Raw genomic sequence first — 25,505 nt, 5'->3', positions numbered from 1 at the left:
AAAAAGATCTATCCAGTAGACATTACCCCCGGTCGACAATTTCTAATTACCAGCAGATGCCAAGACGAGATCCAAGATAAAAACCCAGACAACGCACACCCAGCACACATAAACGCCGCTCGGTCACTTCTTCCGGGAAGCGGCGCGGGCGAGCATCGTCTGCCTCTGCTGCTCCAGCAGCCCGAGATCCCACCACCCGTCGATAAACTCCATAATCGTCCTCCGTTTCGACTTGCCTCGCGCGAGGGGTCTGCCGGTGAGCCGGTCGTCGCTCGCCGGCGTCGTCGGCGTTGTGGTTGTTTGATGGTCGCCGCCCGGAGACGCAGGCCCCGCCGGGGATGCGACGACCACCTCGGGCAACACCGGCAGCGGGTGCACTGGTATCCGCTGCTCGACGACCCGCACACGCTTGTGCTGCACCTGCGCCGTGGTGGGAGGGGGCGGAAACCACGGTCTTGCGCCGGCGCGGGCGGAGGGCCGCGGGGCAGCGACAGCGACGTCGTCCGAGTCCGACCCGGAGTCGCCGCTGCTGCTGTCCCACCGCTTCTCCCTCGCCAGCACCGCGGTGGTGCCCAGGCTCTTCCTGCCACTATAGCAGTATCCCCTGACCTCCCTCGTTGGGGGAGGCGGGAAAGAAGAGGCATAAGTAGCACCGCCGGCGGCCGCCGCCCTCCCTCCACGGGCGCACCCTCAACCCTCAATATCCTTTGAGGCGGCGGCTGGGGCGAGCTTGACGCGGCGCCACAGGCAGACGGCGGTGATGGCGCTGAAGGCGAAGAGCACGCACAGCGCGATGGAAAGGCCCCAGACGGCCTTGATGGCGTAGCAGGTGCGCTGGTCGGCGCCGACCCAGACCAGGTAGCTGAGGACGCCGGCGGAGCCCGTGTTGATGTTGGCCGTGACGGAGGCCATGAAGTGGGCGGTGCTGCCGGAGCGGGGCAGGGCGGCGCATTCGAGGTACGAGAGGGGCTTGCCGAGGAGGCAGGCGACGACGATGACGGCGACAAGGAGGGCCGAGTCGGCGCCGGTGGCCAGGAGGAGGGGCAGCATGTTGTCGTAGTAGAGGATGTAGGTGATGGTGATGTAGAGGGTCGCGACGCAGGCCTGGGGTCGTGCATTATTAGTATTGAAAAACAGGGACACAATGCGGAGATTGCGAGAGCTCACAATCACAAGAGTCCCGACCAGGACCGGCGGGGAGGTGGCGTCGGCGGCGTTGATCTCGGATATGAAGTTGGAGACCATGCCGATGATGGCGACGAGTGAGGCGAACTGCATAGCGCGCATGGCGGTGAAGGTGTGCCCGAGGGCGCCGAGGCGGGGAGCGGAACCCATGTTGGAGCAGCGGCGGGGGGCGGCGCGGGCGAGCGAGACGGGCGTGACGAGCGAGAGCTTCGGGCGCGGGGTGTGGAAGTGGAGCGCCGTGCGTACGGGGAATCGCCGGGGCGGGAAGGGGATGCAGGCCGTCGGGGAGGGAGTTGGGGAGGGAATTTTGGAGGAAGCGCGTCGCTTGGTTCAGCGACTGGTCGAGGACTGAAGTTGAGAAAGAATCGAGACAAGATAATGGATCGTCTAATCGATAATGAGAGAAGATTTCTGAGTGAGAGAGGAAGTCTTTTGAAGTGGGCGGGGTGCTGTTTCTGCCTCACTTCGTTATCGTTCGTCGTGATCTGAAAAGGGGGATATTGAGAGCCGAGAGAGAATCGAGGAAAACCAAGAAATATCGAGTGTTGACTGATGAAGAGAGACAAGAGAGAGAGAGAGAGAGAATGACCCTAAACTTGACCAAGGAAATCTGACCTAGGAAACAAGGAAAAGAGAAAGAGAGAGGAAAAGGAAAAGACGGTAGCGATTCTGATGTCTGCGGTGATGTTGATGAGGAGGAACAGAAGAAGAGGGAAACGAAGGCGGATGAGATCAGTCTGCTTTATACTGTATCCCTCCTCCCCCAAGACCCTTGAAGCTCACTTGAGGATTCGACTCATCATCCACACAAACAAACCTCTCTTCCCTACGGGTACCAAGGCACAACAAGCCACCTACCATACCTCAGGTTGCCGTGCATCCTTTTTTCTGGTTGTGTTGCTAAATCGAGCAGCTCGCGTTCTGGGCCCTTTTTTTTCGTCCCCGGGCATTTCTGTGCACACCAAGCTACATTGCCGTTCCTGCATGGAGTACGTCAACCCGATGTACCGCTGTGAAAACGGGTGAGCCAACGAGTTGATTTGAGCGAGTGTAGTGGTTCGTCCCAAGGGCCCTCTTCCCCCCTAACCCAGTATCCCGGATAGAAAGGCCGTTCGGCTAGGTATGAGCAGCCGCTGAGGCAGACCAATCACGGTTCTCGGCCGGGGTAGCGGCGCGGCGCTTAGCGGTCGGGTGGGGCCCCCTGCCGCCCCGGAGAGGTGGGACAAGCGACACGGCGCACGGCTCTGGGAGATTGGAGGCTCTTGATGGCATGCAGGACTCGCCTTGAACAGTAAACACACGAAGTGGAGGGACTTCGAACAAGGGAGGTCAATAGGCGCGCCCAATGACATGCCATCGATCATCTCTGTCCAGGAGTTGACGGCCAGCGCGGCTATTTTTACCCGCGGCCCGGGGCCTGATTGGGTCTGCTGCATCCTAGAGTCTTCACCTGGGCTTGACCTTGGCCTGGACCAGATCGAATCTCCTGTCTGGCCTCATCTTACGTCCTGTACCCATGGCGACCGATAGACGCGACCCAAAATGATACGACGATGGGCGGAGGCTGAGGCGCCTGTTCATACGAGCTTGGTGGTAGCCCTTCCTCCACCCGGGGAAACCATGCAAGGTACCGGACCTGAAACCTGGTCTGGCGGCTGCCGGCTTGGGCCGCATATCTTGGCTTCGAGGAGGCTTTTTTTTTTCTTTCCTCTTTTTTAGGACGGCCCAATGACCCGATATTGAGAGGCCGTTACTGGCCTGACATGACTCCTCGAGCCTAATGAACGATTTCCTCTCCCGCTGTCGCGGAACGACGGTGTTTGGTCCGCGGACGGGCCGGGTTGCTGCTGATCGCCTTGGCGCTTGCTCGTAGTAGGTACGCATGCATACAAACGTCTGCGATAGAGTGCTCGGCAGCCTGGACCTCGTTCCATAGGCCTTTCAACGCGGCCACGGCTTGCCTCGGATTGTGGGCGCATCAGGGCCGCGTCGCCGGCCGCAGAGGACTGCGAAGGTCCTGCAATCGTTATGGCTCCGGGGGATAAACATGGAGCAGGCTCAAAGCTCCTACCCGAACAGACGCGTCGACGCGGCAAACAGTCCTAGATGATGTCACATTGCATTGCACGAAGTGGGCGGAAGCATGGCATCAGGGCAAAACTTTAGAAATGTGATTCGCTTGAAAATTTCAGTATATGATCATATGTTGCAGTCTTCTTTTTTGCCTGCCGATACGCCTTGGATAGCAGCCTATCAGCACACGCATCCCCTTATTCCTACCTTCACGCGGCAGCCAATCCGTTGCTTCTCACTATATGGCCGATGGTGTTGGCAGGGCGAAAAGAATACTCCGCCGTCTCTCCAGAATGTCGTCTCCATCTCGTTGTCATGGCATCGGTTCAGCCAAGCAGATCGTCAAGGCCGTGGTTGCCGCCGGACGAGGATGCGCCGCCCGCGGGCTTTGATGCCGATGACGCAGGAGCGGGAGCACCCCAGATGCCGGCGCTGCTCTTCTCCTTGGCGAGCTGGCCCAGGGCCGGGCCGGTGGTCGGCGTGCTCGTCTTCTTCACGCCGGTGCTGGCCTGCGACCACAGAGCGCCGAAAGCGTCGCCGCCGGCAGCAGCGGGCTTAGCAGAAGCCGCCTTTGGAGCAGCCGCGCTAGGGGTAGATGCGAAGGAGCCGCCCGTAGACTGGGGAATCGCAGTCTGAACGGAACCAAAGTAATTGGGCCCTGAAGGTTGGTAGCCGCTGGGCTTCACCTGTGCCGCGGGAGAGGCAATAGCAGGCGTACTGAAGGCCGAGTAGTTGGCGCTCGGAGCGGGAGACATGGAGGACATGCTGACCATGTTGCCTATGTTGGCCTGCTGGGGTGCCGACACGGGCTGGGGAGCGGCAAAGGTCGTCGCAGAGTTGGCTGTCATGACAGGAGGGGAGAGAGGGGTGGCTGCAGCGGGACCTGGAACAGGGGCGGCGGACTGGAAGTCGTCAAACTCGTCGTCGTCGTTGGCGGCAGACGGGGCCGACAGAGACCCCAAGCCGGAGCCGCTGGAAGAGGCCGGCGCGAAGGCAGGGGCGGGCACGGAAGTGGGCGCCGGGTCATCGAAAGAGAAGAGGTCCACTTCGGGCTCCTTCTTCTTGGGCGGCTCGGCCTTGGGGGCTGCCGCTCGCTCGGGTCTCTTGGACCGAGAGGCCGAGGAGCTGGCAGCCGGGCGTTCATCGTCGAACTCGTCGTATTCCTCAAACTTGTCGGTGTGTGCCTGCGTTCGACCGTAGTCATTGCTCTCTTGCCCACCGAATCCGCCGCCGTCGCCATAGACACCACCAGAGTAGCCTCCATAACCACCCGACTCGCTTCCGAACCCGCCATAACGGCTGCCGCTGCCGCTGCCGCCAGAGAAGCCGCCTCCGAGGCTCATGCCGCCCTCGACACCGGTATACTTGTTCTTGGTGGCTCGCGCTTTCTTGCGCTCCGTCCGGATGCGCTCGACATCGCTGAGAAGCTCAGCCAGTTCCTTGGCGCGGTTGCGGACGTTAATGCCCTGGTCCTTGCCGTTCTGGTCGATGAAATGGAACTGGCGCAGCATCTTCAGCAATGTGATGTGGCCGCGGGCATCGTCGATTACGCGTTCGGAGCCGTGCTTGATGAGGAACTCGAGGAGCTGGAGAGCCTTGTAGATTTGCCGCCACTCCTCGGCGGACTTTTCTGTGAAACGGCGGTAGATCATGGGCATGATTTCGTTGAGGGTCGCGCTGGAAGCCCGTCAGCGTTGCCGGAGATGGGATTGTCTTGACTGGGGAGGGGAGGAGGGTAGGTACTAGTTGAAGGTGCCGTTGGCGATCTCCTGCATCAGGGACGAGGACGCGCCCCAGGGTTCGTTGTTGGTCGCCTCTCGGACCTGGCAGCTGTTAGACGGACCATGGCAAGGCCGACGAAACGGACAACACCGACCTTGGCCTCCATTTCTGTGTAGTTCATGACGGCTGGGCGCGGTCAGCATGCGATCACGGGCACCGTGCAGTTTGGAACGGCTGATGGTTTACCATTTTGGACCTTCCTGACGCCGGCTTTGACGTCGTACAGGGTCATGCTCGCGACCGTGTCCTTGAGGTTATTCCAATCCATTTTGGCGGAGATGACAGAGAGAAATGGGAGATCAATTCAATTGACGGCAGACGAGGGAAGCCCAAAGGCGCAGCAGCGGAGGGCGGATTGCAGAGTTGGAATCCCTGTGATCCCTTTGTCGACGTTTCAAAGGAAGACAATATGATGGGCAACTCCGGCGACCTGGCCACCCTGGAACTTTCAGGCTCAGGCTGAGGTCAATCCAATCGGCCCTCGGACGGCGCGGCGGCGGCAGGGGGTACGTATTGTCTGCAGAGGTACTATGAGATAAGATTGGCCAAGTTAGGAAAGGGGATGTGGATACTATCACGTGATATTTCCAGCAATAAGGGGTGGGGAGAGTAGCGACACGTACAGATAGAAACAGCGGCAGAGGGGGAAGAGCTTCCCTGGTCGACTGGGATTGGTGTCCAGAAGGCTGTGGTACGTACCTCCAAGCTTGACCTGTGCGAGAATGATTTGTAACAGGCGCTGTTTCTGAGTAGAACAGCAAACAAACAATACTTTGAATGGATTGAACGAGATTGCAACAAAGACTGGTTTCTCTGGGGGCTTTCTATCTTATCTGATAAACTTGATTGAATTCGGCATTCTTCTTCTACTTCAATTACCCTTTATATGTGATGATTTTCCATAGTAGTTCTTACAGAAACTCCCATGTTCAATGTTCAATGCAATGTCAACTTAGAAACAGAGTGTCATAGCTGTCCTCTGATTGAATGGGCGCCCGTGCTCAAACGTCGTCTCCCCTGCTCTCCCCTGGTCTTCCGTCGCGAAATTGTGTTCCTCAGGCTGTCGCGTCAGGCCGCCGCCCCGTTCCGTGGCCTCCCGTCCCCCTTTGGGAAGTCCCTGACCTCACCAAAAGTTTTCTCTCCTGAGAAGCCAGCACGACTCGATTCTTTCTCATCAGCGACAATCGGTCTTCATCCATCACATTCATCCTGTTCTTCTTCTTCTGTACCTGTATCATCATCTTTACCGTGTAATCCTGCTCATCGAGGTATGTAGAAAGCTGTTCTTTCTGTCCAACTCCCAAGACCACTGTCCTAGTTCACATGCACTCTCCTACAACCAAAGCTCCCCTTCACACACACATACCTCCCCCATCTCACCCCTTACCCGTACTCCCACATGAAAGTCATCGGGCTGCAAGACCTTTCGCTATGCGGCTAAGGCGGCTCGTATGCAAGCCAATTGAGCTGTACGAAAGGAAGGGGGGAGCTTTCCCATCCAACTACTGCAGCTCATCCGTCCTGGCAGGCAGAAAGAGGGAGTCAGCCATTGAGCCGAGCTGGCAACTTGGATAGCTCCAAGCAAAGCACAAGCTGCACGGCCTCCAGCTGGCGGACAGACACACAGACACCAACCACCGACATGGCGGCGGTAGATGGTGCCATTATCACTGGTCGGCACTCATTGGCCTTTCCTGGGCATTGGCCGTCCACCCGTTTGTCATGACATTGTCCACCGCTGTTGCTGCTGTGCCATCCGCTCGTCGCTCACCCACGGCCATCCCCGCTCCCACTGGCTCAAGATTCTACGCGCTTCCGAACTGTCAAGGAACAACGTGGGCCAGTGGGGGACGGTGACTTGGCCATGGTGAACGACGAGTCGAGAGTCGGCCCCAGCTATGCCAGCTATGCTGTCGTCCCCTCCTCCCTTTTTAATGCTGTCGCTCCAATGGGCATCGGCCTCGGGGTTTTGACGTGCATTTGCCTGCTTTCCTGCCCGTGCCGCACCGGGAGGGGTTGCCAATGGCTCTTGTAGCTTGCGCTGCCCCGAGGTATTTGCCTCTCTTTGTTGAGTTGCGGGTTCATCCAGGTACCGGTGGCAGGCGCAGCAGGTTCTACATCCCGGTGAGCATGGCGTCTTCGGGCCAGTAGCCAGCAGCCAGCAACCCCATCTCGGTTGAACTAGAGAAGAGAATCACTCTCTGTTCCTCCGCTCTGGACAACGGCAACGATTGCAGGCTGCTCGAACGCAATCACCCCTCCCCGAACATTTCCATTGCCTCGGCTGGACTGAGGTCAATGGGGGGAGGAAGTGAGTGACAAGTGAGGAAGAAAGGACTGGCTGCCCTGATGAAGTCATCCCCGTCGGCTTTTTTACGGTGGGAGAACACTGCGGCCTCACTGGTTGGAAGTCTGCCCAGCAGCAACAATTGGGCTGAGGCGAACCCAAAACCAAGGTCACAGCCAAGGCCAAGCCAGAGCGCCGCCGCCGGAAAGAAGATCGCTTTGCCCCTCGTCTACCCTCGTCTACCCTCTGCTTTGAGCCTTCCCCCCCCTCTCCCCACCGCAACGCCTCCCCCCCAACCCCTCCTTCCTGCCCTCCCTCCGTCACCGTCACCGCGTCGTAGAAGGTGCGGATACTTGATCCATGCTGGTCAGGTACTTCCCGGCCCGTCAGTGACCTCAGCAACAGCTCACTTCACGTGACTTTCCACCCCTCTTTTCTCCCATCCTCGGTATCCAATTCGCTCGTTCGGCACCCGCAGTGGAGAGCTCTGGCGCTAACAATAAACCCCTCCACCCAGCTGTTGAAAAAATGAGACCAACCCTTTTGCGACCCCTCCTACCCCGCCATACCTTCTCCTGCTCCTCCGTTTCACCCTCGCCCTTTTCTCGACCTTCTGCCTTCATCCAACCTCTCCGAACTGTGATTCCTGCATCTACCAAGCCATCCGTTCGATTCTTCTCAGCATCCAACATCATGCCTGGTCCTCAAGTGTACGTTATTCCCATCTCTGCCGACGGCCTCATGGTCATCGCAAGCTCTCAATGACGCAATAACTGACCTTGTTTTCCAGCTTCTTCGACCTCGAGTGGGAGGGTCCCGTCCTCGACGCCTCCGGCCGTGCCACCTCCACCGTTCAGCGTAAGTTCTCCCTCCGTCTGCCATTGGGATTCCATCGAGCAATCATCGCGAGTGCCCTTTTACACGCCCGCGGCGTTACGTTAGAGTCTCCCGCGGCCGTCAATTCGCACCTCTGCTCCCCCTCCCCTCAAAGCTTTTGACCCTTCGCTGTCATCCGCTCAAAGTCAACCGAGCTCTGCTGACCGGCCTCTCTGCCTACAGCCCAGAACGGCCGCATCACCTTCAACCTCTTCTACGATGTTGTCCCCAAGACCGCTGAGAACTTCCGCGCTCTCTGCACCGGTGAGAAGGGCTTCGGCTACGAGGGCTCTTCCTTCCACCGCATCATCCCGGAGTTCATGCTCCAGGGTGGTGACTTCACCCGTGGAAACGGCACCGGTGGCAAGTCCATCTACGGCGAGAAGTTCGCCGACGAGAACTTCTCGTTGAAGCACGACAAGCCCGGTCTGCTCTCCATGGCCAACGCCGGCCCCAACACGTAAGCCTTTGCTTCTGCTCCTTGAATCCAAGCCACTCTAACCCCTCTCGTAGCAACGGCTCCCAGTTCTTCGTCACCACCGTCGTCACCTCGTGGCTCAACGGCCGCCACGTCGTCTTCGGCGAGGTTGCTGACCAGAACAGCCTTAACATCGTCAAGGCTCTCGAGGCTACCGGCTCTTCCAGCGGCACCGTCAAGTACGGCAAGCGCCCCACCATCGTCAAGTCCGGCCAGCTGTAAATTGCCCTTTGCTCGGTTCTTTGTACGTTAGGTCCTGCTTCTGAAATGTCGCGAGAGACAACTTGACGGGATGGAGGGACATTTTGGCGGAGACATGGGAATCGCGCCAATGCGCGCGGCTTGACTACCAACAGCTTCGTTGCTGATCCATAGCTAGCCAAGACAAAATGTTACTGCCACTGTGTCGTTCAAGTGCAACCGAACTTTCCATTGTCTCGAGATTGGGCGATTGCTCTGATTAGGTTTTGCATGTCTTTATCGAACGTATATTTACCATGACGACATATTAATTACCGGCACCCGCAAAAATCAAGTTTCAAGACCTTAACTCACAACACGTAGTATCCAACAAAAAATCGCTAATGGTCAGCGAAACGTAAAATAGATGTAGGTACCTATATCATTGTGGTGCCTTGGATATCTTCCGATTGACGTCTTCGGCTCCGGAATAACCGCCACTCCGCCGCGACTCCGGCCTTCCTTTGCGACACGGATATATGCGAGCTTACTTTTGTGTGCAATATGGGCTAAAAACGTTCCAAAATGCATGCAATCGATGCAGGGCTCGAACGACTGTCTTTAGGTAGACAGATGTCACAGCCTATACAGAGGTTCTTATGCCAAGTTTACAAGCTCACAATAAACCAGACGCGAGACGCATTTAGACTTACTCCCTGTTGGTACGGTTGCCATACACTCAGTATGGCACCGTCCCATTCGCTCTAACATTTACCCATCTTGCGTCCGGCCAACCCCAAAATATCACGTCATCGGGCTACTTTCGACTGCCCTTGCGCGACCATCTCGGCAACCACGTCGTCCTCCAGTCTCTGGGCGTCCGCACGGGAGAACTCAGGCGGTGCCGCTCCCTGGTTCTTTGGCACCCATCCGATATAAGGATCCTCGTGCCGGCGCAAGTGTAACCTCTGCATGAATCTCTCGCGAATGTGCGCCGGGATATTGGAGCCCTCCGCCAGCCTTCGCTGCCGGGACTCGGACAGGACTCCAATGGCCTGCAGCAGGGAGACTTGGGCCACGGAGGCGGGCACCAGGTCCCCCCCATCTGTCGCTTGAGAAGCAGATAGAAGGAGACCAGACGGTTGCCGCCGCTGAGGTAGGTATCCTGAAGGCTCAGCTCGTACGAGGCGGGGTAGAACCCGAAAAGCTCCCAGTCAGTGATGGCGGAGAGCTCGTAATCGGGCGCCCGAGTCCCGTCGTCGGCGTTGCGTGGCCGGAGGATGATGTTGCGGGGGGTGAGATCGTTGTGGCAGAACACGGCTTCGCGTCCCCACTGCTCCATGGTGGCGCTCTGGAGCTCTACGGAACCGAGCTCATCAAAATGCGACCGGAGAACAATGCCGCCGCCGTCGGAACCTGGGATGGGCGTTGTTGTGTGAAATGGCTTCTTTAGTTCCAGTCTCCGGGTGATGGCGCGAAGAAGGGCTAGCCCGTCGTGGAGGAATCCCGTACTCGGCCCGCCCATGACGGCCTCTTGGAAAGCTTCTACATCTGGCTCATCCATTTCTCGCCGTAGGATGTCACGGACTCGATCGTCGGAAAGCCTTATAGAATGTAACTTCCGCAACGCCTCAACCAAGGCAGCCACGACGGACTGCTGGTTTTCGCAGTTCATTTGGTCCCAGACCTCTTCCAACGTGACTCCCTCGGCGAAGTCCATCACGCAGAAGCGTAGTCGTCTTCCCTCTCCGTTGCTCGCGACGCCGATTTGGAAGGTGGCTGGGACGAGGTCGTGAATGGCGTCGGCGGCGATTTGCTGCATTGCCGAGACGATGTTGAACTGCGTGGCCTTCTCATCCTGGCGTATGACCTCCAGTCGAACAACACGAGGGCGACAGGGTTCGGGGGAGTCCGGAAAGCTCGCTTTGAACACACATTTGTCCCAGTTCTGAAGGATGATGGAGCTGGAGGCCTGGGGCTGATCGGGGAAAATATGATTGAGAAGAACCTGATCGGGGGCGATGTTGCGACTGTCCATGGCTAAGGAAATGGGTTTGTTTTCCGAGTGTGGTCGCGGAGTGGAGGTGAGCCAATGTGATGGTTGTTTAAAAAGGAGTATTGTCAGAAGAGATACTTAACCAAAGGGCACCCAGGGCAGACGGTGCCCCCTCTCGTTTTCTCAACTTGTCCTTCACCGCCGGCGTCTACCTACTGCAGAGACGTGGCACATATTTATGACATATTGAACGAGGAATGGTCATGCATATTACAGCAGGCTGCAGGCTGCAGGAGCCACAATGATCAGGCTCTCAGTTTCTGGCAGTTAAGCGTTCAAACACTCTTCTCTCGGTCACCCGTAGAATTCGTCTTCTCTTGAAGTTGAGGTGATTGTAGCCACTCCTGTTCAATGGGTGAGGAGTACGTGATTGGTACGTGGTCAGGTTTGTCGACGTAACGAAGTTCGCGCGAAGGGTTGGGGAATAAATGCTGCAACCTTTCCGTAGGCCACGAAACCCTTTCGGGTAAATAAATCTGTGTTACGTGACCTGCACAACGCGCAGAGAAACAATGCTGGGAAAACAGATAATGACTGAGAAAGGATGTGGTAGGATGTTAAACCATGGAAATGCACAGTATTAGATGCCTTCCGAACCAACGTACACAGCAACACAAAGAGCTTGCCATCCGCTTACTATTATCCTTGGCTACCTATACATAGGCTGCTAATGTTACAAAATTTAAAGTATCAAGATTGAAGAGGTTCCTGAACTTGTTTTTCCTTTCTCTTTTTTTCTTGAAAAGGGGGGTTTGAGGGTGAGGGCATCCGGAGATAGGGTCATAAGAACCCAGCATCGGAGAAACGGGTCTCACGAGCCTATAAGGATTTCTATCTCATCAAAAAAGGAAGAAATGATCGGAGAGTAGTTCAGTCACCGATTCTCACTTGTCTTCCAGCTGTAATTTGCACCCCGTACACACACAACAGCATTTTACAAGATATATCCTCTAGTTCTCAACCTCAACACCACTTCTGACCGGAGTATCGAGTAAGACTCATTGCAGAAAAGATGCGCCGGCTCAACTTCCTTCTTTTCGCTGGAACCGCACTCTGGGGTTCTGTATCTGGCCTCGCCCTCACCCTTGAAGCCCGCCACGACGGACTCAACGTCAACCGGCGTCTCGATTGCTACCGTACGCCAGACTGCCAAGACCTTCGCGTGAAACAGTGCAGCCCGGGCTACACCTACGTCGGGTGGGCGAAGGACTCGTGCCACGAGGTGAGTAGAATGAGACACAATCCAGTCGGGGGAGGAGGGACTTGTGAAGCTGACAGCCCTGAGCAAAAGACAAATTCGGGGAAGCCAATTTGCTGCCACGACGACACCGTGGAGCGCTTCGGCGTCGACGCCAACGGGAAGAAGAGGGAATGCATATGGCGCGGCACTGGCCCGAACTGCAACGGCGCCGGCGAAGAAGGCGAAGTCGTCCTGTTCAAGTCCGGCAACGGCGGGGGCCCGACCGAGTCCGACCAGAGCCAGTGTTCCACGGGGTATAAGTACTTCACGTGTCCCTTGCCGGGCTGGGATCAAATGATGGCCGAGTGTCGATGGACCGAGTGGTAAGCCACGCCTTCTCGCCCGCCCCCAGGCCCTTCATTATTCAAATATTCTTGCAATAGGGGAGAGACGTACTGACGGCGCGAACAGCCAGGGTCAATGTCGGGCCGACGAGGCCCAGGTCGCCACCAACAACGAGATGTACGGCCGGTGCCCGCACCCGCACCTTGCGCGGTACGTGAAGCTCTGCTGCCGGCTGGGCAAGCTCAAGAAGCCGTTGACCAGCTGCCACTGGGTCGGCTACGACCGCTGCGACGACAACACGTGCCACCCGGACGAGGTCACCGCGGCGCGGAGCGAGGTCGGCTACGGCTATGGCTGTCAGTGTAAGTTGATAACGCCCCGAAAGAAACCCCCCCCTCTCCTCTCTCCCCACCTTTTTTAGACCAGGGGGATTTTGAAAAGGAAGGGAAAGCTGACGAGTAACGTGTTTTCTTTACCTAGTCGGTCGCAGAAAACCAATGTGCTGTACTCCGCGAACGGGAAGACGGCTGGACGTTTGAGTCGACGTGAAGAGTCCTGGACCCTCCTGGGAGTTCAAAGAGCCTGCTGTGGGATGGAGCATAGAGAGGTTGAATGAGGGTGTTCATGACGAATCCAAAGTATGCTGGAGTGCAGTATCAATGGTCGTGGCAGGATTAGAGCAAACATTCCAGTCCGGCATGTTACGACCACTGCGGCGCTCGACGGCCGCCAACTAGCAACTGGTTGCGCAGGAAAGATGCGAATAGGGTCAAATATATGTTTGGTATACTTGCACAGCCGGTACCCTCCCCGGCTGCTATTGAAACCAAGTCCGCTTGGGAGGATGAAACATGTACCCCGGCAAACCATTCCCGGCCGTGTCCTCCTTTTTTGTATAATCGTGCCAACGCCAATGCAATGCTTTCCCATGTGAATCGAGTCAAGCCAACCGACCCCGCTTTTTGATACTCCCTTCCCCCTTCTCTCCCTCACTTCTCCCACTTCCTCTCCCTCTGCGTCGTCCGAGCCTCGTGCCGCTTGTCATTCTAGACCCAGCCACCGGTTGAAATAGACGCAGTTGCTCGCGCTCACGGGGCCGCCCTCCTCGCAGAGGTCGAAGACGGGACACCGACCGCAGGGAGCCTCGGTGTAGCCGTTGACGAAGGGCTCCGGCCCGCCCTCGTCGGGCCCGCCGCCCTGCCTCGCGGCCCAGTTGGTTGTGCTCTGCCGGGGCGCGCGGGTAACCCTGTAGCCCAGGTGGCCCGAGATGCGAATGGGCTCGATGAGGCCGTCAAAGACGAGCACGTCGATGAGCTTCTGCATGTCCTCCTCGCCGAGGATGGTGTCCGAAGTGATGCCGGACTGGGAGATGAAGCGGGCGATCTCGCGTACGGTCGGGTACTCCTTGTAGCCGGCGGGCAGGGGCAGGTTTACGGGCACCTTTTTGGGAGGCTGAACGGCGAGGACGGCGCTCTTTGCACCGGCCTCGTCGTCGACGCCCGACATCTCGGAGGCGCCGCGCTTCTTGCCCTTTGCGTCCAGGCCGCCCTTCAGGACGCCCTTCTTGGGCACGGCTGTGCGGGTCCCGGAGGAGCCGGTGCTCAGGTAGGTGCTCTTCTTCTTGATATAGTCGAAGATGACGCGCTGCAGCTCCTCGATGAAGGCCTCGTCGAGTGCCGAGTCGGTGAACCAGGGCCCGCCGGTGGCGCGCTCCGAAGGCCGCATGGAGGCCTTGATGAACATGCGCTTGTTGGGGTGCTCGACATTCTTGAAGGGGGCGATGAGGCCCTTGCCCTGGAGCTGCTTGAGAGCCGTCTTGAGAACGGAGTCGTGCATGTTGAGGCGGTTCTGGATGGACTTGGACCAGATGCCGTCGCCGCCGGCCTCGTCGATTGCGCCGTAGACCATGCGCTGTTCGTCGGTCGAGCAGAGCTTGTATCTGGCAGGTAACAGTGTTAGTAGGGTGGCGTAGGGGAGGAGAGGGGAAAGGAAGGGGCATATGGAGAGCGTACTTTTCGGCATCTTCGACGGAACGCCATCGCCAGGCGAGGCCGGTCTGGGAGGAGACGGCGATGAGGAGGCGGTCATTGGTGAGGCTCTGGAGGACCTTGAGGAGGGTGACGGTGTCGCGGTTCGGGATGACGTCGAAGTCGAGGATGTCGTACTGGGTGAAGAGCTGGTCTTCGTCGCCGGCCTTTTGGAAGTGGTCGTACAGCGTCTCCTTCCACACCTCCATCTTGGAGTCGGTGCTCGAGGTCGTGGCCGCCGAGGGCGAGGCCGCGGGGGGTGTTGGAGCCATGGCGGCGGCGGCGGCGGCGGCGGCTGGCTGTCGGCCTGGGGAATGGACTCCCGTGGTCTAACTGGCTGGGTATCTAGGAAATAGGTATCGGGTTCGTAGGAAGACGGAGGTCGTCGTGGGTGGTGCGGCTCGTTCGTTGTGAGAGATCGGCTCGGCTCTATGGTGGGGTGGCTCTATGGGGATTTTTTTTTTCTCTCTCTCTCTCTCTCTCGTCCTCGACTAGGGGGGGGTATCTCGTATCTCGTTATGCGCCGTCGTCGATGGGAGTCAAACTTGGTGATTCAATGTTGTCTACATCTGCGAATGTAGACGGAGGGGGGGCCAGAGGTCACCGATTGAGCAGCATTGGTGGGTTGTGGCGGGTTTCTTGGGCCAGAGGGAGGAGCGCAAAAAGTCAAAGGCGCAGAGGCGCAAAGAGGTGCATGTGGATGCTTGACTTGGGTCGGCGACGATGGTGGGATTCGATTCGATTGCTTTTCGGCGGCGCGTCAGAGGTGCGGGAGCACATACCCATGTCCCCACCTCCGAATTTTAGGCGTGCTGGGTACGGCAATACGTACCTGGTCGGTCCCCTATGGTTGATCGCGGTTAGCGGCCAACAGGCGCTGTGATAATTGGTACCGGATGAACTGCGGATCGAACAGAGCGGTACGTACCTATCTGACTTACACTCCTTCGACTTGCTCTTCTTGCTCTTCTTGCTCTTCTTGCTTTCTTGTCTACACACCATTCACTCTGCCGGTGATGGAGCAATACAATAGACACCAATGGCAATTACTTGATTCTAATGGGCTCGGATCGAATATGGAGCAAAAGAATGGGGGTTTTTGGAGGGAGAAAACAAGCCAAGGTTTGGCAGAGCTGAGACGGTGTTTTATGCGCGCCCTCGACGCCTCCAGTGACTCACACTCTGGGTGCTCAAGGTTGACAATAACAAGCCTGGTCAGTCAGCCTGCGCCTCAATGCCGAACTTGTCTGGGAAAATAAGCCGGGTGGTTCTAGTTTTACCTCTTTTGAACAATAAACTGCACGCCTTGGTATCCATCTATCTTATGTCCTAGCCCATTTTTATAGACAGACTGCGGAGGGGAGTAAGAAGAGAGTATATTAAAACCAGATGAAAGACAAGACGAGACAGAAGAGAATAAATTAAAATATCATTTCCATCTATCTAGCGAAATAGTCATACTTTCGTTTTCTATGTTAGCCTTCGTTGATTTCCAACAAGACCAAGATCAGTGGCCAAGCTCGCCATCAAATCTCTCAATATTCTCACACAATCTGTATATAGAAAAAGGCAGATTCAAATCGCAGTCATCTGCTTTACCTTAACTACCCCACATTAAATTCAATTTAGAAACACTAAGCTCCTTATCCTTCTATCAATGCGTGACGCCTGGAAAGGCACACAGCACAAACATGCAGCATCAGCGCACATTCTGCACTCTTTCCTATTGACCATTGTGTCAGTTCAGAAATACGCTATCAATACAGCTATAGAAAATCCTGAAATTTTAACTTCCTAATAGTCACAGTCTAAATAACGATGGCCACGACCGTCTGCGAGCCTTTCCTGGCGAGGTGCCCTTTGGGCATGCCTGTGGGTCACCGCGAAGGGCTCGAAAGGGTTGCGGAGATGGCTTCGCTATCGACGCTTCTGTCACAGGAATACCCTCGTATATCAGAGCTCCGCGAATCAGTCCCCTCACGTGCCATTTCACGTGGTCAGACGTATGTAACTAGACCACATATCATTCTCTTCACATTATATAGGATAAGCATCTTTCTCCCCTATTCTCCTATGCCTTACTGTGTGCTCTAACTCGTGACAGCTTCTTTCCTTCTCGTCAAATCCTTTGCAGCACGCAAGCATGAAAGTTGATTCTGCTTGGATATTGGAAGGTTGGAAGGTCGGAACCGGCGAAGCAATCAGAACCAGTTGCAGTAATTTAAAAGTCATCTCACCATGGTCGTTGAATACACAGTAATTTTCCCACAAAAGTATCCCGAAGGGTCTGTGACTTCAACAAGGACTCCGTACGATAACAGCCTGTTTAATACTCCAGCTAGGCCAGGCAAAACTGCTATTATTCTAATTACTTTAAGTGATGTCGGGTTACCCTTCCGAGAATCTCCCACAGCTCGCAGCCCTTTGTAATCACTCTGTCGCTGCAAATAGCAGCCTCGAGATTGCGTTCCACGCTAAACTGTCTGATTCTCTGCATAAACTCGCCCATCTCTCCGGCCACACTCAAGGAAGCTTCCCTCGAGAGATTCGACACTGCAACGGCAGCGGTCAAATAGTCGGCGAATCAACCGAAGGGGGAACCCTGGACATCGGACGGGTCAGCTTCGACCGCGGCGTTCCTGAGAGCGCTCCAGGCGTCCTCGTGCCCTTCATCGTAATCCGGTATGATGGTCGGCGCCTTACATCTCCACGCGGCGCTGTCCCACATGATGCAAGGCTCGTTGTTCGGTGCCGCCAGGTTGAAATAGCGGACCATGTAGTCTGCCAAAAGGCTCACCTCCCAACGGAATGCCATCATCGCGGCAACGTCTATGTCCGGGTCTGGGGCCTTGTTCCCTTTGATGAATGCTCGGAGACAGCCGCGCGTGAGCGGTCCCCAGCCGGAGTTCTAGTCTCCGGGACACGTCTGGAGGAACATTCCTCCCATCTCCTTGACTTTCTTATCGGTCTGGTCGCGCATCAGCTCTGACCTGATGACTTCCACGTGCCCGGCCATACGTGGAACAGCGGCTGATTCCGAAAAGGGCGGATTGCTCGGGTCCAGATTTTCAGGCAGCATTTTCAGATGGTCGGTTTCTGGTGTTTTAAAGTGAGATTGTACTGTAACGAGGGAGTTCCATCGCTCTTTAAAGTATACCAAGGGGATGCCGGACCACTGATTCCAGCTCCTATCCCACTGACCATTTAGGGCGTCGAATGTTAATGACGTCAGATGAGCGAAGTAACGGCTGTGACCTGAGCCAACATCGAGGACGGAGTGACAAAAGCTCTGGTACGCTTCTGACTGTTGCCCATCCTCCTTGTCGACGCTCAGCTCACCATCACGATCGCCACTTTCGAGAAGCGGGCTCGTTGAGGATGCAAGTGTGTCGATGACTGCATTGGCGAAGATGGATCCGCAGGCAGGGATGATAGAAGGTGAATTTTGCCAGGCATCGAACAAGGCCTTCGGCTTAGAGGTAGCCGGCATATTATCGTCCACAGGAATGTGTCCTGAATGGGTCAGATCTCTCACGACCCACCCGCCGGAGTAACATGCTGTCGAGTACAGAGTCGCGTGACAGTTTTTCGCGATGGCACCCCGGAGCTGAGCGACCGAAAGGCCCTCCTCCTTGTTGCCGCTGTCAAGCAGAAATTCCCAGTTGCCTTTACTGTGACAGAATACCAGGAGGAGCAGAGAGACTTGGTTCTCCACCGTTCGTCTCGATGCGGCATGGACTTCTTCGAGGAAGCGGGAGGTCATGTCCGAGCTCCGCACAAGTGTGACGGGAGTAAGCTCGTTTGCCTCGAGCAGCTTCTTGCTCAGAACAATCTTTCTATTTCGGAAAGAATTCCCGTGCAGATAGCGGCCAGTGTGAGGACCGGCCTGGGTGAGTTCGCGAGGATCCTATGGAAACAAAAATCTTTAGCATCGACTTGGCAAGGCATACGGTTCAATAATGGCTCGTTTTAGATCTACTACTTACAGCTGCTAGAGACTTGCCCAGCTCTTTTGGCCAAAGTAACTTGCGAGAAAAAGGAACGATGGTTGAGGTTAGATAACTCGTTTAGGCGAATGAAGATTGCACGGAAGACGGTAAAGGGGCAAAGATGCCGCCTTGGTTAGGTATCTCAGTCCAAGAGGGTAGGTTCAATGTCAAGCCCCCCCCGGCTGCCAGCATTCATCAGTCACAACGCTGCATACACAATGCGTAGTACAGTATAGAAAACCTTTTAACGAGAAAAATGTGTCAGCAAAAAAGTTCGATGCAAAAGGAGATACCAAAGGGTTCACACATACTGAGTTTGCTAGACCCATGGTCGAGGTTTTGCAAGTGGAAATAGGCAGTTCGTCATCTACAAGAACCAAACGGCATCTCATTCTTTGCAACGTTTCTTTCTTCCGTATATGAAAATCGATTGCCTCTCCTTAGTCTCTCAGTTAACCCCATTTTCGTACCCTTGAAACTTGGACTTGGCTTTTAAGCAAATACCCAACATCGTTGTCGAAAATGGCCCGGACCCGAGGTCGCGGAAGGCCACAAATCTTCCGCCTGCCGTCCGAGCTGCACTATCAGATCTTGATGGAGCTGGACTCCGTGAGCGACCTCCGCGCCTGGGTTTCGACGTCTCATATTGCTTTCGAGCACTTCCTCGAGTATAAGGCGACCGTTCTCGACCTGCACATCAACGACTACGTGCTCCCGGAGGCGCTGACCGTCGTCCGCCTCCGCCGGATCCATGAAGAGTCTACGAAGCCTGCAAAGGCCAGAGACCTCGTCAATCTGACCTGCAAACTCTTGGAGAGCATGGAACCGCTAGCTCCTATTTCTGCGCTTTTGCCCGGGGACTCCTACACAAGCGTGGCCCTGCTCGAGCTCATCGAAGATGTGAGCCTGATCGAATCTGGCATAACGCAGTGCCAGAGCCACCCCACACTCTCGGCCGGTTCCGCGCCGTGTTCGCAACCGGGCTGTCGGACTGGCTGGGTATGGACTGACTCATATTCGGATGAGAGGTACAGCGACAAGTGGTATCAGCGACCAATCCTTGTGTTCGAACTATACGCCCAGTGCCTCTATCGCAACTACGAGGTCTACGAAGCTGGGGAAGAGCAGGAGCTATACGACCGTCTTGGCAAAATGATCGAGGCAAGGGCGGACCCCTATCTTGGATGCCCCAAGAGAAATTTGTCCAATTTTAACCAGGTTGTCGAGTTCGTTTGCCGCAGAAACGACGACTACCTACAACTCGCCTTGCGACAGGTGGTTCGCATATATAAGATTAGCGGGGAGCATTCCTTGAAGCCGCACATCACGGTGAAGGAATCAGCTCAGAACTTGCGAGAGGCGGTCGACGACCCGATTGTGTGTTCGCGCTCAACCCGTCTCTTCTGGGCCAACGAAGACAAGATGAGGGAAATACAGATGCTGGACAAACCTGCCATTGATCTGATGAGACGAAACAAAGACAGCAATGTCAGCGTTGCACACGTAGGTACCTGGCATGCGGCGTCAGGCGATGTCCCAGTCTACCGGCTGGCTTGTCCTGAGTGGGAAAACGCAGTCTGGAACGGGTATCCCCGCGAGTTTCTCTACAAAAAGGACCGCGATGGGTTCACGGCCGTGGCCTCGCTGCTGCTACTCAGGGAGCGAAAGGGATGGACCCCGGTGGACGACATCTACAATCTGTGGCGGATGGCCGCGGGCGGGATCCGCCCCCTGGCCCGGCTGATGCGGATGACCCCGCCGGAGAGACAACAACAAATTCTCAACCATTACGTGCGACCTGCCTCCGAGGTGCGAGGCAGGATCAAAGACGATCTAAAGTGGCGGTCCTGGCACGATCCGTTTCTGAGAAAGCACGTCATCAGACTGTACTCAGGAATCCGGTTTTTCCTACCGGAGCTTTGCCAGTGGCTATCCCGCCACTTTGTCAACTAGGCGTCTGATAGTCTGGAAGATAGACATGAACTTGCAAACAGCAACAGGGCTATTGAGATTTTGACGGGAAACAAATAGCAAATTCAACAAGCTCTGTGTAGAAATTCGACAAAGTGTTCTGTTGTGTGTGGAAGGAGAAGCAGATACAAAGATCCGGGTCTGTGCCCGGTCCCCGACCCATAAATCCGGGGCGCACGGAGACGGACCACACGGGCACCCCCACTTATTCAGTTTAGTCCCAAGAAAATCACTTGATAAAAAAAACTCTTCACAACCAAATGCCCTAGTTACCCCGTTCCATCTCTTCTTAAATGACTCAACTGGCTCCTGTTCCCAACAAGGAGCAGGTCCTCTCGGACCAGCTCTCCAATTAACCCGCCTTGCTAGCTCAATCGGTAGAGCGTGAGACTCTTAATCTCAAGGTTGCGGGTTCGACCCCCGCGTGAGGCTCAAATCCTCACCGCGATTGGCACAGCCACTCTTCGGGTTACTTTTTTGAGTTTTTTCCCCTCTGGGGTCTGTGACACCCTTTCTCCTCTACTAGAGATACACGTAGTGAAACTATGTGTAGTGTACTGAGTATTCACCAATTCCCCTCCTCACTCACATGTGAATGAGTGTATAGTAGATCTTATGTGAAATTAATGTCTACGGAGTATCTGGTTCTGCATCGTGCTCAATGTCTGTCAAACATACGCTAGACTATTGCGGACAGACAGAGGGACTAACACGTGGTGGCGCTGATTAACAAGGCTGTATTTGTAGCTAGACGCGAGTTTGGTATACCCACTGAACATCTAATTCAAATATACCTAAGCAAACGCCCCTACCAGCGCCATGAGCGACGCTCCGCCAACGACCGCCAGGTAGGCCTTGAGCCGCTTTCTGCCCACAAGAATCTTGTAGCTTTTTTCCGAGAGGAAATCCTCCGCCAGCAGCTGGACCAGCCCCGCGAAGAGGAGCAAACCCGCCGAGATGGAGTTCATGAACCCCACCATCAGCAGCCCCGTCTGGCTCATGGGGTCGTAAAGGTTATGCACGATCAGGCCGATGAGCTGGCCGAGCGGCGTCGTGCCGCCGAACGCGAGGACCATGAGCCAGGGGCGAACCGACGACCGGGGTAGCTGGATGGCGGCAATGCGGCTGCCGAGGGCGAGCCCCTCGAACGTCTGGTGGAAGCTAATGGCGATGAGGAAGACGATAAAAGTCGGGCCCGTAGCGACCGAGATGGCCATGCCGATAAAGACGCTGTGGAAGAGGATGCCGCCCTCGAGGAGGAGGCACTGGCGGAGAAGCTTGGCCTGCTCCTCTTCCGTAACGACCTGAGGCGCGCCCGCGCCCGCCCCCGCGCCCGGCGTCACGACGATCTTGGGTCGGCCGCCGGGCGAGCTTCGTCGGCGGGGTCCGTCGGCGACAACGGGGTCCAGTTCATTGACGTCGAGGTCGATGTCGTCGTCGTCGTCGTCGTCGTCGTCGTCGTCGAAGCTGTCGCGGTCGTTTGCGAGACCGTGAGTGGCCTTGGCTTGCGTCGGCGTCGAGCTGGGCAGGGGCGAGGCGCCGGCCATCAGGCTCTGGGTGGACTCCATGTTATCGAGATTGATGTCTTCGGGCCGGTGGGAGCCGTGCCTGTGCGAGGCCATGCTCCCCGCCGCGTGGGTGTCTAGTTCGGGGGAGTGCTGCGTGTTGTCCTCCTCGTCCCAGTATTCGTACTCGTGCGAATGCGAGTGGGAGTGGCCGGCACCCCGGGTTGCCAGGTAGGACTCGAGTGCGACGACGGACAGGGCGGCGACCATGGCGACCAAGCCGGCCATCTGGGGGTAGCCTCTGTTGAAGACGGAGGGGAGACATGGATCAGTGAGAGAGGTGAAGGCCGTCGGAAGAAGATGGACGAAGGACGTCGCGAGAAGGACGCCGGTGCCGAAGTGTTGGCAGTAGAAGAGGATGATGCTCTGGGGTCGGCCCTTGGAAGTCCTTCGAGGGAGCAGGGGGATGCCGCAAGCTGTTGGATGTTTGTTAGCATTGGCGTTCGAGATGATTGCAATTGGTGGGTTTGAGAGGCATCATGACGACACACGCCCAGACCCCCAAGCTACGGCATGGGGACGGGCGTGCTACGGTATGACATGGTATGGTGGCATCTATCCGCAGCGCAAGGTGCAACGTACCGATTGTACTCAAAGCCAATATCAGAATCAGCGCGCCAATGTGCAACGGCGTATCGTAGGATTCTTTTCGCGAGGAGCCGCACTGGGGCTTGGTGGCGTTGGCGTTGGCGGCATCTGCGTCGGCGCCTGCATGGCCGTGTCGTTTCGAGAGCTCGGCAAGGAGGAATTCGGTCGGTATCGAGGCCCAGGAGGCGGCATCTTTGGAGAAGGAAAAGAAACAAGTCAGCGCCCTCTGTTCGGGTCTAAATGGAGAGCGGGGTCTGCGGCAATGGGACCTATACGCACCTCGTGGCCACACTCCCGAAGCTGGTGGTGTATCACCCATTCTGGACGACGGACGGTGAGTATTTCTGGCTCAGTACCATGGCGACTCGGCGCCAGAGACGATGAGAACAGTCAGAAGAGCGAGACGAAGTAAGAGCACGTGGCCGGATGGAGAAAGGAAGAAAGAAACCAGCAAGGAAATAAAGGGACGAGGATCGCGGCCCCTAGTCTCTCCACCCTGAGTTTGCGCTTTGAAAAACACGGGTTCCGAGGGAAAGCATATTTGGCATTAAAAGTGGTGAACAGCGGCGCGGAGAGAGAGTCTCTCACACTAACAGAAGCCCAGGGAGGCGGAGCTGCTCGGTAGCCGGCCCACTGCCACCGGGGATTGGGGGACTGGGGGGAAGGGACCCAAGTTCCCCCTATGAAAACATGCGCATCGCTAAAATAGACACATTCTGCAGGGATCCGCGGGGTCTCGGGAGCACCTTGACAGATGCAATCTGCGCAGGAAAAGGTAATTGCCCTGCGAAGCGAGGGAGAGGCTTCAGTGCGTGGGTGCTCCACCCCCCCTCCCAGCTGGTGTCTTATCGGCTCCCAAGTCTGAGGTCAGCACGCTCTGATAAGATAAGAGCTTTGCTGCCTATGACGAAAATGGGGCCTCGGCTCGATGACTAACCGATTCGCGATATCGGTCGTCTATCGCAACAGCTCCTCCGTCCGAGACCCTGTCTCCCTAGATAGGTTCGGTTCAGTACCTTCGTCCTCCCCCGACGTCTGTGACACACACATTTACACACATTTACACACACACACACACACACACACACGTACACGCACGGAGACGGCTTCCCAACCTCGTCTCAACCTCATCTCAGCACCCCAAGGTTTGGACCGAGGACCTGAGAAACCACTCCCATCGCAATGGCTGGAGCTCGTCGTCTTCAATTGGCCGGATTGGCCCTGCTTGGTGGCGCGTCCGCTCTGCAGCTGCAGATGCAGGTCGCGGATCAACAAGCGCCGCTGATTGCCGACGCGGCGTCTGTTCTCTCAACGCCGCCTCCGTCGACCGCGGCGGCCTCGGCCTCCAAGAAGCCCTTGGTCGAGACCGAGGCTCTGCAGGACACCATCAGCGCCGATAACCTGCTTGTGCGTGCGAAGGAGCTGTACGAGATCGCCAAGCTCGGAGAGGAGGAGTTCAACCATCCCACTCGCGTCATTGGCAGCGATGGTACGCCGATCCTGGATCCAGTCACCCAGTGACACTTCAGGCATGCATGCTCACTGTTGGAATATAGGCCACACCGGAACGCTGGAGTACATCTACTTCAACCTCGCCAAGCTGGGCGATTACTACAAGATCTGGAACCAGACGTTCCCCGCCGTCTCGGGCAACGTTTACGAGTCTCGCCTCGTCATTGGCGACCAAGTGCCCAAGTCGGCCTCGCCCATGGCCCTGACGCCGCCGACCAAGGACAAGGAGCCTGTGCACGGCGATCTTGTCTACGTCGAGAACGACGGCTGCGATGCCTCGGACTACCCCTCGAGAGTGAGCGGCAACATTGCCTTCATCCGCCGTGGCACTTGCCCATTCGGCACCAAGAGCGAGCAGGCCGGCAAGGCCGGTGCTGTGGCGGCCGTCGTCTACAACTACGAGAGCGAGACGGTCCACGGCACGCTGGGAACCCCCTCCCCCAACCACGTGGCGACCTTTGGCCTCGGCGGCGACGACGCCAAGCCCATTCTCGAGAAGCTCCGCAAGGGCGACACGGTCGACGCCATCGCCTACATCGACGCCGTCGTCAGCACGATCCTGACGACCAACATCCTCGCCCAGACGCTCGAGGGCGACCAGGACAACTGCGTCATGCTCGGCGGCCACAGCGACAGCGTCACCGACGGCCCCGGTATCAACGACGACGGCTCGGGCAGCCTGAGTCTCCTGGAGATTGCCACTCAGCTGACCAAGTTCCGCGTCAACAACTGCGTTCGCTTCGCTTGGTGGGCGGGCGAGGAGGAGGGCCTCCTGGGCTCCGACTACTACGTGTCGGTGCTGTCCCCCGAGGAGAACCAGAAGATCCGCCTCTTCATGGACTACGACATGCTCGGCAGCCCCAACTATGCGTACCAGATCTACAACGCGACCAACGCCGTCAACCCCACTGGCTCGGAGGAGCTGCGCGACCTGTACGTTGACTGGTACAAGGCCCACGACCTTGCCTACACCTTTATTCCCTTTGACGGCCGCAGCGACTACGACGCTTTCATCCGCAACGGCATTCCCGGCGGTGGAATCGCTACCGGCGCCGAGGGCGTCAAGACCAAGGAGGAGGCCAAGCTGTTCGGCGGCAAGGCGGGTGACTGGTACGACCCATGCTACCACCAGCTCTGCGACGATGTCAGCAACGTCAACCTGACTGCTTGGGAGATCAACACAAAGGTATGATTCGCATCTTTCTTCGTCTACTTCATTCACGGTGCAACGAATGCTAATCTAAATGCACAATACAGCTGGTTTCCCACTCGGTCGCCACGTATGCCGTGTCGTTCAAGGGCTTTCCCGAGCGGACCAAGGCGTCTGCTGCTTCTACATATGCCGAGGACACCAAGTACCATGGCAGCAAGCTCTTCATCTAGGCCGCGGCCGGATTCTGACTTGACCAGA

The 25,505-nt window shown here is 56.7% G+C and overlaps 11 protein-coding genes across 11 annotated transcripts; 4 read left to right on the top strand and 7 right to left on the bottom strand.

Annotated features, from left to right (window-relative positions):
- Positions 1-123: 123 nt before the first annotated feature.
- Positions 124-644, bottom strand: CH63R_05534 (uncharacterized protein; the record flags this gene model as incomplete). Its single annotated transcript, XM_018300509.1, is given in 2 exon segments — positions 124-604; positions 610-644. Coding segments are annotated over 2 exon segments (516 nt in total).
- A 46-nt stretch (positions 645-690) lies between these two features.
- Positions 691-1,335, bottom strand: CH63R_05533 (uncharacterized protein; the record flags this gene model as incomplete). Its single annotated transcript, XM_018300508.1, has 1 exon — positions 691-1,335. The coding sequence occupies one exon, from the start codon at positions 1,333-1,335 to the stop codon at positions 691-693; it is 645 nt and encodes a 214-aa protein (XP_018158358.1).
- Positions 1,336-3,584: 2,249 nt separating this feature from the next.
- CH63R_05532 (Epsin-3) lies at positions 3,585-5,308 on the bottom strand (the record flags this gene model as incomplete). Its single annotated transcript, XM_018300507.1, has 4 exons — positions 3,585-4,935; positions 5,002-5,081; positions 5,135-5,166; positions 5,227-5,308. The coding sequence occupies 4 exons, from the start codon at positions 5,306-5,308 to the stop codon at positions 3,585-3,587; spliced, it is 1,545 nt and encodes a 514-aa protein (XP_018158357.1).
- Positions 5,309-7,855: 2,547 nt separating this feature from the next.
- On the top strand, positions 7,856-8,903 carry CH63R_05531 (Peptidyl-prolyl cis-trans isomerase; the record flags this gene model as incomplete). The annotated part of the gene is made up of 4 exons (XM_018300506.1): positions 7,856-8,037; positions 8,118-8,185; positions 8,387-8,663; positions 8,717-8,903. 4 exons carry the CDS (start codon positions 7,856-7,858, stop codon positions 8,901-8,903), a joined length of 714 nt encoding a protein of 237 aa, XP_018158356.1.
- A 767-nt stretch (positions 8,904-9,670) lies between these two features.
- CH63R_05530 (uncharacterized protein) lies at positions 9,671-10,899 on the bottom strand (the record flags this gene model as incomplete). The annotated part of the gene is made up of 2 exons (XM_018300505.1): positions 9,671-9,966; positions 10,002-10,899. 2 exons carry the CDS (start codon positions 10,897-10,899, stop codon positions 9,671-9,673), a joined length of 1,194 nt encoding a protein of 397 aa, XP_018158355.1.
- A 1,030-nt stretch (positions 10,900-11,929) lies between these two features.
- CH63R_05529 (Alpha-glucanase) lies at positions 11,930-12,904 on the top strand (the record flags this gene model as incomplete). The annotated part of the gene is made up of 3 exons (XM_018300504.1): positions 11,930-12,480; positions 12,569-12,804; positions 12,864-12,904. The coding sequence occupies 3 exons, from the start codon at positions 11,930-11,932 to the stop codon at positions 12,902-12,904; spliced, it is 828 nt and encodes a 275-aa protein (XP_018158354.1).
- Positions 12,905-13,483: 579 nt separating this feature from the next.
- CH63R_05528 (RNA polymerase Rpc34 subunit) lies at positions 13,484-14,741 on the bottom strand (the record flags this gene model as incomplete). The annotated part of the gene is made up of 2 exons (XM_018300503.1): positions 13,484-14,381; positions 14,455-14,741. The coding sequence occupies 2 exons, from the start codon at positions 14,739-14,741 to the stop codon at positions 13,484-13,486; spliced, it is 1,185 nt and encodes a 394-aa protein (XP_018158353.1).
- Positions 14,742-17,053: 2,312 nt separating this feature from the next.
- On the bottom strand, positions 17,054-18,787 carry CH63R_05527 (uncharacterized protein; the record flags this gene model as incomplete). The annotated part of the gene is made up of 3 exons (XM_018300502.1): positions 17,054-17,377; positions 17,426-18,376; positions 18,770-18,787. 3 exons carry the CDS (start codon positions 18,785-18,787, stop codon positions 17,054-17,056), a joined length of 1,293 nt encoding a protein of 430 aa, XP_018158352.1.
- A 193-nt stretch (positions 18,788-18,980) lies between these two features.
- Positions 18,981-20,411, top strand: CH63R_05526 (uncharacterized protein; the record flags this gene model as incomplete). Its single annotated transcript, XM_018300501.1, has 1 exon — positions 18,981-20,411. One exon carries the CDS (start codon positions 18,981-18,983, stop codon positions 20,409-20,411), a length of 1,431 nt encoding a protein of 476 aa, XP_018158351.1.
- An 812-nt stretch (positions 20,412-21,223) lies between these two features.
- Positions 21,224-22,901, bottom strand: CH63R_05525 (ZIP Zinc transporter; the record flags this gene model as incomplete). Its single annotated transcript, XM_018300500.1, has 3 exons — positions 21,224-22,410; positions 22,577-22,774; positions 22,862-22,901. 3 exons carry the CDS (start codon positions 22,899-22,901, stop codon positions 21,224-21,226), a joined length of 1,425 nt encoding a protein of 474 aa, XP_018158350.1.
- An 863-nt stretch (positions 22,902-23,764) lies between these two features.
- Positions 23,765-25,477, top strand: CH63R_05524 (Peptide hydrolase; the record flags this gene model as incomplete). The annotated part of the gene is made up of 3 exons (XM_018300499.1): positions 23,765-24,071; positions 24,139-25,280; positions 25,352-25,477. The coding sequence occupies 3 exons, from the start codon at positions 23,765-23,767 to the stop codon at positions 25,475-25,477; spliced, it is 1,575 nt and encodes a 524-aa protein (XP_018158349.1).
- Positions 25,478-25,505: the final 28 nt, after the last annotated feature.

Source organism: Colletotrichum higginsianum, chromosome 4 (genome assembly GCF_001672515.1).
Source record: "Colletotrichum higginsianum IMI 349063 chromosome 4, whole genome shotgun sequence".
NCBI classification, from domain to species: domain Eukaryota; kingdom Fungi; phylum Ascomycota; class Sordariomycetes; order Glomerellales; family Glomerellaceae; genus Colletotrichum; species Colletotrichum higginsianum.
The sequence above is the reverse complement of the archived record's forward strand: the minus strand, read 5'-3'. Positions and strand labels throughout refer to the sequence as shown.